Genomic DNA, 10,910 nt, shown 5'->3' on the forward strand with positions numbered 1-10,910 from the left:
ACAGGCATGCGCCACCAGGCCTGGCTAATTTTGTATTTTTAGCAGAGACGGGGTTTCTCCATGTTGGTCAGGCTAGTCTTGAACTACTGACCTCAGGTGATCCACCCACCTCGGCCTCCCAAAGTGCTGGGATTACAGGCGTGAGCCACCGTGCCCGACCGCTAAAAATGGGTACATTCTTAATTTATCATTTTCTAACTCAACATCACGCACAAGATCTGGCGAGCGACAGTCTCAATATACTTGATTTGTCAGAACAAGTACCTACCACCAAACAAAATTACACTCCACACTGTCAACATACTAGGCTGTCCACTCATTAACCACAGCTACCTAGCTTAATACCACTATCCAAGCCAAATCAAGGTATCCATCTTTAAAAAAAAATTCACAAAATCATTAATACAAGCACTATGTAAATAAAGTTAAATAACAAACCTAAGATGATTTGTTAAATTACTCAAAACACTAAGAATACTATACGAAAAGTTGTTAAGTATACTCTGAATAACCTATAGCTTATCTAACCTGAGGAAGGGCCTTGTGAAAACCTTTAACTCAGGGAATAGATGCCTAACACTACCATTAGCCTCAAGTGCTACTGACAAATGTATCTTGCTTTCAAAAACGTTATTTCAGCAAAATATACAGCTCACGGCTGATGTGAAATAAAATGTTAAAACTACCTATACTAGAATAAGAGGCAAATAGTTTGTAATATTACTATTTTTGATTTTGATATCTTGTAGCAAGTTTTTCTTTTTATTCCAAAAGTGATGGCTCCTTGTAAAAAAGAGTGGGGGGTAGAGGGGTAGATGTCTTCAACTTGCATACTAAATGAGCTCTTCTCTCTATGATACCCAGTAAGGCAAATGGGTATCTTTCTTAGAAGGTTTTCTTTCCAAAGAAAACAAAGTTTCAGAACTAAAAAACAAAAAGTGAAAATAAAAACTGGACTTTCAGAAAACAATCAATTCAATCCAGAAAGATAGGAATTATTTTTAAAACCATACCAACAGGCATATTCTAGCACCAGTGCTGCAGGTTCAAGTTTCGAGAAAGTATCAATCGAGAAAATGGAAGAAGTTCAGTTCTACCTTCCACACCAAACCAAAACCTTCTACCAAAAAAACTACCTTATATTTTAAGATAAGGTTACAACCATATCATAATAAAGATTCAGTTTGAAACTGGCAAACTGTGAAAAGCCTAATTTTCAAGGTATGTATTTTGTTTGGACTTTTTCATAAACTTTCAGTTACCACAAAAAACGAAAACTGGCAGTAATAAATACCTAAGGTTCACAAGCCTTGAACAGATCCTCATTTTACTTATTCCTTAAAAGTGATACTTTTTGTTAATCAGCAAAGGCAGTCAATCAAAACAGTTTCCAAAGCAATTCAGCACTGGATGTGCAAGAAAAGAAAGTCTGTAGTTTTTTCTGTTTTATCCATTCACCTAACTTAATTTTTGACGATACAGCAAAAAAGAAAAAAAAAAGCCCTAGTCACAGAGTGAAATAGCAGGGCACGCAATTCCATTACATTAGCAATATTACCAGCACAGGAAATTGCAGAAGGAAAGAAAATACTAAATTTTCTTCATATCCTAATTTTGCTAAGTAAACAACTGACAGTTACAAATAATAATTTTTTATAAATTAAATTATAAGGAAATATGTTCAATTTTATAAGCAAACAATTACAGACTTGCTCTCTCTCCTCTCAAAATCAAAGCTACAACATAACGTCAACACCCCTCCCCAGCCAAGCAATATTTTAGACTAGTGATAAACAAATGCACAGGAAAATTTTAGCTCATTTCTAGAACATTTATTAAATGTCTACATCTGCCAGGCTCTAAAATGCAAAGCACAACAAAATTACACAGAAAATTAAAGTGCATAGGGGTCTCTTCATTAGGGACAATTATGAATAAAGGTAAGTCATTCAAGTATACATTCATAAAGTATCATTTTAAAACTAGAGGCCAGGAACAGTGGCTCACGCCTGTAATCCCCGCACTTTGGGAGGCTGAGGCCGGAGGATCACAAGGTCAGGAGTTACAGACCAGCCTGGCCAATAGATGAAACCCCGTCTCTACTAAAATACAAAATACAAAAATACTAATAATAAAATACTAAAAGTACAAAAATTAGTCGGGTGCCTGTAGTCCCAGCTACTCGGGAGGCTGAGGCAGAAGAATCGCTCAAATCCGGGAGGCAGAGGTTACAGTGAGCTGAGATCGCGCCACTGCACTCCAGCCTGGGCGACAGAGCAAGACTCCGTCTCAAAAAAAAAAAAAAAAAAAAAGCAACTAGAAGACCTGTAGAGGTTATCTAATCTAATCTTTTTATAATTAAGAAATGTTAATAGTTTTGCCATACTGTATATTTTAAAATTACCATTTTCCCAATGTCTAGAAATATAAGCATCCCTATCCATATTAATAGGAATTTAACTACCAAAGAAAACGACGAAACATGAAACAGAAGTATCTGTTCACTCCATCTGTATTGTAAAACATAAGCCACTCATCTGTTCTTTCCAGGGGAAAGGAAATCAAACCAGATATCAAAGGCTAGAAATTCCAAATACTGTAATATTAGCCAAAATGATCTTACACTTTCTCTAACAAATTTTGTGTTAGAAATAAAAACCAGTGCTGGGCACAGTGAATCACGCCTGTCATCCCAGCACTTTGGGAGGCCGAGGCGGGTGGATCACGAGGTCAAGAGATCCAGACTATCCTGGCCAACATGGTGAAACCCCGTCTCTACTAAAATACAAAAAATTAGCCGGGCATGGAAGTGGGCGCCTGTACTCCCAGCTACTCAGTAGGCTGAGGCAGGAGAATTACTTGAACCCGGGAGGCGGAGGTTGCAATGAGCAGAGATTGTGCCACAGTACTCCAGCCTGGGCGACAGAGCGAGACTTCTTCACAAAAATAAAATAAAATAAAATAAAAATAAAAAGCAGCTATCTGGGCAGTCATTATGACGGCTGATGACTTAGATTCCAAATCACAGGATTAAAATTTATCCTGACATTTTGAAAGTTAAGAACTTATTTCCACTAAAAACAAAAAAGGAGAGGGGAAAGAAACTAAAATTTATTATGTTGTACTTTATAGACACTAGCTCATTTAATCCTTGTATCAACATTGTAAAAAAAGAATTATATCTACATTACAAATGAGGAAATTGAGGCTCCAGAGTTTAAGCAATCTGCCTTAATATTATCGCAAATATAATTAATTACCAAGTCAGGATTTAAACCCAAATCTCTTTTGCTAAAAAAATTCATAATCTTCCCACTACATTATGCAGCCTCCAAATTAGTTAAGATATTCTGATTCCTTTTACAGACATCAGTAAGAAATCTGTTAACAGCATCAAGAGATTATAATCTAAGGCAATATAAACAGAAAAGATTACTGGATAATCCAATAATTTATTTATAGGGAACAGCCATCATTCACAATCATGAAAAGTACTATTTCAGAAGGAAGCCTGAACATAGACATTGAAATGTCTTCAATGTATCCAAGACCTCAAGTAGGGAATACTTAAAATATTACTTTGAGAAGAAACAGAAATTGTGAGGCTTATGCATGACTTGTTATGAATGTAGCTAACTTTAGCAATAGCTCCCTAACGGTATGTTCTTGTCATGAGTCTGTTGAGAAGAGTTGGTAGAGCGAGTTACCCCTGTATTCCCCTCGCCCCCAAAGAGGGGGAGAAGACGAAATGTACTGAGGAAGGGAAAAAAACTGACATAACACCTTGTAAAGCAGCCGAAACTGGCCCCTTATCAAAGTCTGAATGTAACTAAAGGATGTCTGGTAAGACCATTACTAATTATGAACTAATTATTTTGGTGTACATCATTCACCAAGTGGCATAAACAGTCGGATTAGAGAATGCAAGTAGAAAACGAGTTGATATTTCTCAGAACTGTAAAAGCAAGCTTCGCTCTTACCGTAAATTTAACTTTCTAATAACCGATTTATAGTCACACACACTCTTTAAGATGTAACAGCCCCTAGCACCTGAAAAAGTGTTATACACCTTTTTGCACCAGCATCGGAAAGTTTAACTACCTAGTGGCAGTACCAATTAATATATTCGAGACCAGAAACCCAAAGCAAACAACGATTAAATGTCCCGCCCAAGATGGCAACTAAGAACCCAACCTTGCTAATGCTAAACTACTACCACAGCTCACTGGTTTCACAATACGTGCACAGGATTCCCTGTAAACACAAATGCAATTTACTAATCGTATGTAGCTTAAAAGTCTACGGGGCTTCTCTTTTCACTGTGTTTCTTCAACATGAAGAAACAGACCACGAGTCCTCTACCCTAAAAAGTGCTTTTTACTTCCCCTTAAGGTAAAGACCACGTGTAGAGTGTACATTAACCTTGGCTATGAAGCACCGCAAAGGAGAGCTTGCTCCCGCCTCTGCATTTCCCACTCCGCGTCTTTGCCCTAGTGGTCCTCCCCTCACAGCTGGCGACCCTAAAAATTATTTATTCCTTGGAGGGAAACTGAGGAAGGCCGGAAACTGAGATCCAAAACCGAAAAAAAAGCAGCACTTAAGCACCGGGAAGCGATTCCCGCCTCTCTCCCAGACGCTATCTGGAGGCCTCAGGGCGCAGGAAACTGAAATTCAGGAGAGCGTTTTCACGACTTCGAACCTCAATCTGAATTCCTGATTACACTCCAACGCCAAGCGCGGGCCGAAGCACTCACGCCACCACCCCCTGGGCACGCCAGTTTCGAGCTGAATCCAGGCTGGGAGTAAGGGGAGATACCAGGCCTCTCAACCTGCGCACCACGGTGCGGCGGCGCCCGGGCCTACCGTCGCGACCAGAACGCAGACCCCAATCCCAATCACCTCTCACAGGCCAGAAGCGTCTGTGGGCCCCAGACGACAGTGGTAGATCCGCTGACTTACGAAATTTTGTCAGAAATTACCTTTGAACTGGCCTTCTGAGATCCGCCTGGCGTTTTGTCCGCCATCTTGAGCTTTGCCCCTCCTTCGGCGGCAGCAGCAGCACGGGCGAGTCGAGCACCGAAACAGCGGATCTCAGCGAAGCCCGCCAGAGGAGCCTGCAAGGCTGAATAGTCGACTGTCGAGATAGCGACCTTGGGGGAAGCCGCTCACGTGACTTCCGGTGTCAGTAATTTCCTCAGCCGCCCTCCCTACGCTAGTTTTCTTGGGAGTCACGGAGTTTGGTCACGTTATTGGGTCCGGGAATTCACAGTATCTCCTTGTCCAGGGCCAGCTGATATTTCACTCTCTTATCCCAACGCCAACTCTTGAGAGATGCGAACCAGTCGTATTTCCTTTGTGGGAAGGGAGCCGCTTTTTAAAGACGTGCACTAGCCATCTAGGGAGTAGCTTTTACTTCAACTCAAAATACGACTGGAGCTGACCGGTGGCCTGGCGCTCGATCGACGGAAACGCTGTTCTCGCCACTTCGGCAGCTCCCACGCTTGCAGTGTGCTCATCTTAAGATGGTGAATGTTGACATACGGTTGCGCCCGAAAAGCCGAGAAGAGGAGCGTTTGACCCAACCTGAGGGTGATCCAGTAGACACTGTTAAGGGCGTCTGCGGAGTGGGTGCGCGTGGAGACAGTCAATAAGAGAAAATCGTAAATACAGACGGTATTCTAAATCTAGCATGCATGTAAAGTTGTGTGACATTTTTAAAGATTGCATTTTACACTTTAGTATTGTTTTCATTTTTAATCACAAATGGAGCACCATATTAAACTTTTCTGTACTTCATACTTTTTTAAAAAGTTATTAATCAGGACCTAGATTCAAAGAAGGAAAGCTTGCTTGGGAAGACTATGCCTGAATCAGGCCAGGCAAGGAAAGAAAGGACATTCCAGAAAGAGGGAGTAATTGAGGTAAAAGCCTGTGGCATAAATTAGTACAGCCGGTCCTGCAGGTCACCTTAAGCAGTCGTTTTATTAGATCAGGTGTGGAGAGGGACGTGGTTGGACGGGGTGTGGGTGCAGGTTCACACAGCGCCCTGTCACCATCGTGCTTAGGAGTTAGAATTCTATTCTCAGAATGAAGATCGGCCTTTAACAAGGTTGAAATGGTCAGGTTTTTATTTTAAAGTATTGCTCTGAGGACTAGGGAGGGAGCGGAGGGTGTTCATGGACCTCTCCCTAATTCATTTATTCAAAATATTTTTGAGCCCCGTTTTGTGTGTAAAAGCCTGCCCAAAGGGTTGTAGGGCTTACAGAGACAGATAAACATGCATTGTCTTCATATGCTTTAAAACTTAATGAGAAATGAAGGAGACAAGGAAACCGCAAACTAACACTATGCGTAACTAAATTGATGCTGCAAGGAAGGATCAATAGCTGAGGGACCTCTGAAAGAAGTAATTAATTCTGAGAGTAAGAGTGAGGAAAAGAGACGGGGCGGGGGAGGGAGGGTGGTCATAGAGAATAAAGCATTTGAACCAGCTCTGAAGAAGTAGAATTTTGTTGAATGGCGGGGATGGGGAGCGAGGGAAGCACTTAGAACAGGAGCTGACACAAGGTTGGCCCCTCAGGAAAGATTAACAGACTTATGTGCCAGTCACTAAGGAATCAGCAGGCCAGGCCTCCTATTCTGTATGAGGGTATGAGGGTAGAAGAACAGACAGTAAACAAGAAATGATCAGAAACTGACAAGTGCTACACATGAAATTAGAATGACTTGCACCCTCCAACGCAATTGAATTTACTTCCAGTGCTGGCTTCTGTCATACTTTTTCAGTTCTGGGCCTCTTCAAGCCTCAACCTTGCCCTGACCTCTCATTGAAGTATAACCCAATTCTACTCTTGGTGAAGATGTCCCTTCCTCCAGGAAGGCTTACAGTCCTCCCTCCCCACCAATCCTAAATGAGAGACCCTTCTTCTGTTTCCAAGGAACCTATACTTTCCCACTTTGAAGAGCTCAGCACACTAGATCTTAACTGGGTTTTGTTTTGTTGGGGTTTTTTTGTTGTTGTTTTGCTTTTTGAGAAGGAGTCTCGCTCTGTCGCCCAGGCTGAAGTGCAGTGGCACAATCTCGGCTGACTGCAAGCTCCGCCTCCTGGGTTCACGCCATTCTCCTGCCTCAGCCTCCTGAGTAGCTAGGATTACAGGTGCCCACCATCACGCCTGGCTAATTTTTTTGTATTTTTTAGTAGAGACGGGGTTTCACCATGTTAGCCAGGATGGTCTCGACCTCCTGACCTCGTGATTCACCCACCTCGGCCTCACAAAGTGCTGGGTTTACAGGCGTGAGCCACCGCGCCCGGCCTAGATCTTAACTGTTTACAGTATAGGATTAGAAAGTGAAATCATCAGCTGAGATGAAGAGAAGTGGGACTGGGTATGCCTTGTGGTGTTCTAAAAATGCCACAGGCTGATTTTGTCACTAGAAAGTGAATATATGCGCCTGTAATCCCAGCACTTTGGGAGGCCGAGGAGGGCGGATCACAAGGACAGGAGATCGAGACCACTGTGAAACCCCGTCTCTACTAAAAATACAAAAAATCAGCCGGGCTCGGTGGCGGGCACCTGTAGTCCCAGCTACCCCGGAGGCTAAGGCAGGAGAATGGTGTGAACCTGGGAGGCGGAGCTTGCAGTGAGCCGAGATGGCGCCACTGCACTCCAGCCTGGGCGACAGAGCGAGACTCCGTCTCCAAAAATAATAATAATAATAATAATGATAAAGAGTGACTATATGCAGCTTTTCAGGCAAATCCCCAAAGTTCTACTTATTTTTAAAATAATTTTTACTAAATACGCCTAAAGAATTAAAAACAATGCAGACTTCTTTCTTCTTTTTTATACTGTAAGCCCCAAAGCAAGTCAGACAAATGTGATGTGACTAGAAATAATACATAGGCCTTTATTAAGGTTTAAGTACACTTTGAAAACTTCAAAATCATGACCAGGTGCGGTGGCTGAGGCCTGTAATCCTAGTACTTTGGGAGGCTAACGCGGGCAGATCAAGGCAGGCAGATGGCTTGAGCCCATGGATTCGAGACCAGCCCGGGCAACACGGTGAAACCTCATTTCTACAAAAAAATATTTAAAAATCAGCCAGATGTGGTGGCACACAGCTGTAGTCTCGGACAGGAAGCTTAGGTGGGAGGACCACCGGAGCACTAGGAATCTTACCATTGCACTCCAGTCTGGGCAACAGAGTGACCCTATCTCAGGGAAAAAAAAAAAAAAAAAAAAATTGAACATCACAATTATGAGCAAGAGTTCTTGATACATGAAATTCTGGCTTTACTACTCAAATTACAAATTCAGGAAAGTGAAATAGCATGAAAATAATCCAAATGGAATTTTATGCAATCTGAATAATTAGATTAACAATTATTAGTGCTAAGGGACTACACATAAACAGTAAGACTCATGCAATTTACTGCAACTAGTATTACCTTTTTACGATTACACTAAAACCATGCCATTTTTCTCTTCCTGATATGTTGATTCTCTGGTGCCCACACACCTGCCATTTGTTTTTAAGGCTTCTTCCTGCAGGAGATGCGTTCAAGAGAAATTACAAAGTAGTGCCATATATATGCAATATTGAGATGTTTTGTTTGATTCATTCAGGGAGATTTTTTTCTTTGAAATTTGAGCTAGCATTTTAAAACAGAGATTTTACATAAAACTCAGGGTTTCTAGCCTTTCTTGAAAAATGGGGAAGTCTGCCAACACTGGGGGACAATCCAGGTGAGGTGGCCTGTAGCGACTTCTAGGGAAGGGAGCTATACACACCAGTTTAGCCACCCCCTCATCATACACGGTGGACAAATTCCCCATACCCAGCCTGCTTGTAGGCGTTTCAGTTTTCTAGTTCTGATGTACAGTGTAATTCTTAACCTGGGGTGATGATCAAAACATTACCAACCAGTTGCCCCAGGCACCAACCAGAACTGACTTAAAGTCAGGTACAGGAGGCTCAGTGCCTAGGGCTCACAATAATTTTTAGACCTCCCCACCAAAAATGTTTTGATTTCTTCAAGGAGGAAAAAAGTGGAGTGGAGAGAGTATTTAACAATACAAACAGCTGTGGAACCTGTGCATGCTAAAAGATAGAGACCTTAAAAAATGATTGCCCCAAAGCTACAACCTCCTGTATTGTGCCAATGAACTGCTCCTACTTGGTGGCATTTTCATTCTAGACAGGTTTTAAACAGCTTTTCCCTGCTCTCTGGGCTTCAGGATGTAGGTTGGTAAAAGGGACACTCCATTTGCTTTTTTGGCATTTATTGAGTTTCTAGTATGTGCTAGGCTCTGAAGAAAGAAGATAAAAAGAGAGACAACTAAAAATCAGACTTAATGTCTTCTGCTAAGAGAGATCCTAGCTGCTTCTAGGAATAATTAGGAAACAGCCTTCACAGAGGTGTGGTCAATGTGGAATGGAAAATTCCTTCTGATGAACTTGACTGCCTGCCCCACACCCACCTCACAATGTAAGTGTTATGAATAAGGTTTCACTAGCAACACCAGCTGCTCCCCCTTTCACACACACACACACACACACACACACACACACACAAATTACCTAACTCACTTATTGATTATATACAGATTCCTTTGACAATAATAATTAGCAGTGGCAGGCAGGCACGGTGGCTCACACCTGTAATCCTAGCACTTTGGGAGGCCAAGGCAGGCCGATTGCCTGAGTTCATGAATTCGAGACCAGCCTGGACAACATGTGAAACCCCTTCTCTACTAAAATACAAAATAAATTAGCTAGGCATGGTGGCGTGCACCTGTAGTCCCAGCTACTCAGGAGGCTGAGGCAGGAGAATTGCTTGAACCCAGGAGGCAGAGGTTGCAGATTGTGCCACTGCACTCCAGCCTGGGCAACAAAGCAAGACTCCATCTCTACAAAAAATGTCAAAAAGTATATAGCCCAAGAATACACTGGCACCATGATGAAGATATAGAAATTGACATTCTAACTATGATCCTAGTGAGAAGGAAAACTTTACTGTGTAGGAATTATTTTATCAACAAGGTTAATAAAATCTAGGAGGGTCCAGATGGCGTACTGTGGAAATGGAAATTAGTGTTCCTGAGAGTGTGTGTGTGTGTGTGTGTGACAGAGAGAGAGAGAGAGAGATAAAGGAGGACTCAAGGTGCCTGTGGCAGGTCATGAGAACCAGCACATGGCAAATCTGGGGAGCTCTCTCTTGCCATGGCCAGGCAACCCAAAGGTGGGCTTGACTTGGACCACCAAAGATAAGGCCTCACTTAACTTGTGACCTGGCTTTGGCCAGTGTGAAGCCTACGTATCCCCATATTGACTGAAATGCATGAGACAAGACCAGGTAATATTAAAGGCGGGGTGGATAATGAAGTTACGAAAAGAAAATGAAAGACTTTCCCTTATCAATTTCATCTGTTAATAACAGAAGTTGTTAGTAACAGTGGTCTTAAAACACATAAGGCTTTATTTTGACATTGCTATAGTAGTAAGATTCTATCAAAACAACATGGCATACCTTTCTTCTTTTTCAAGTTTTGTTCCATTTCCTTCACATTAACTTTGCATATTTTCTGTTACTTTGTTAGGTATTTTGTCTTTTCTGTTGTTACTGTGGATATAGCAAGTTTTTGTATTTATGTATGTCCTAAATAAGCTGTTATATTGATAAATTAATGTTGTATAACGTGTCTACCGAATTCTTTTATTATTTACATAGGTTTTCCGTTTATTCCCTTGAACTTTCAGGTATACAATCATATTTGCAAATAATTACCAGTTTGCCTCCTCCTTTCCCATTTTTATACTTTTTTCTTGTATAATTACATTAGCCAATACCCCCAGAATAATGTTAAGTGTGGGGCTAATGAACATGCGTGTCTTTTTTTTTTTTTTTT

General features: G+C 41.6%; 1 protein-coding gene and 1 long non-coding RNA gene across 2 annotated transcripts in view; both read right to left on the reverse strand.

The window, feature by feature from the left end:
* U2SURP (U2 snRNP-associated SURP domain containing) overlaps nt 1–5,123 on the reverse strand; it is a 58,580-nt gene extending 53,457 nt beyond the window's left edge. The window contains exon 1 of the mRNA XM_011958075.1: nt 4,980–5,123. Coding sequence (XP_011813465.1) covers nt 4,980–5,024 — 45 coding nt within the window. The 5' untranslated portion in view covers nt 5,025–5,123. The remainder of the gene's footprint in view (nt 1–4,979) is intronic.
* A 431-nt stretch (nt 5,124–5,554) lies between these two features.
* The window catches only part of LOC105523286, a 37,402-nt gene continuing 32,046 nt past the window's right edge, over nt 5,555–10,910 (reverse strand). The window contains exons 4-5 of the long non-coding RNA XR_001003575.1: nt 8,450–8,546; nt 5,555–5,617 (exon numbers count right to left, since the gene is read on the reverse strand). This is a non-coding gene — a long non-coding RNA (uncharacterized LOC105523286). The remainder of the gene's footprint in view (nt 5,618–8,449; nt 8,547–10,910) is intronic.

Source organism: Colobus angolensis, unplaced genomic scaffold (assembly GCF_000951035.1).
Source record: "Colobus angolensis palliatus isolate OR3802 unplaced genomic scaffold, Cang.pa_1.0 Scaffold46, whole genome shotgun sequence".
NCBI classification, from domain to species: domain Eukaryota; kingdom Metazoa; phylum Chordata; class Mammalia; order Primates; family Cercopithecidae; genus Colobus; species Colobus angolensis.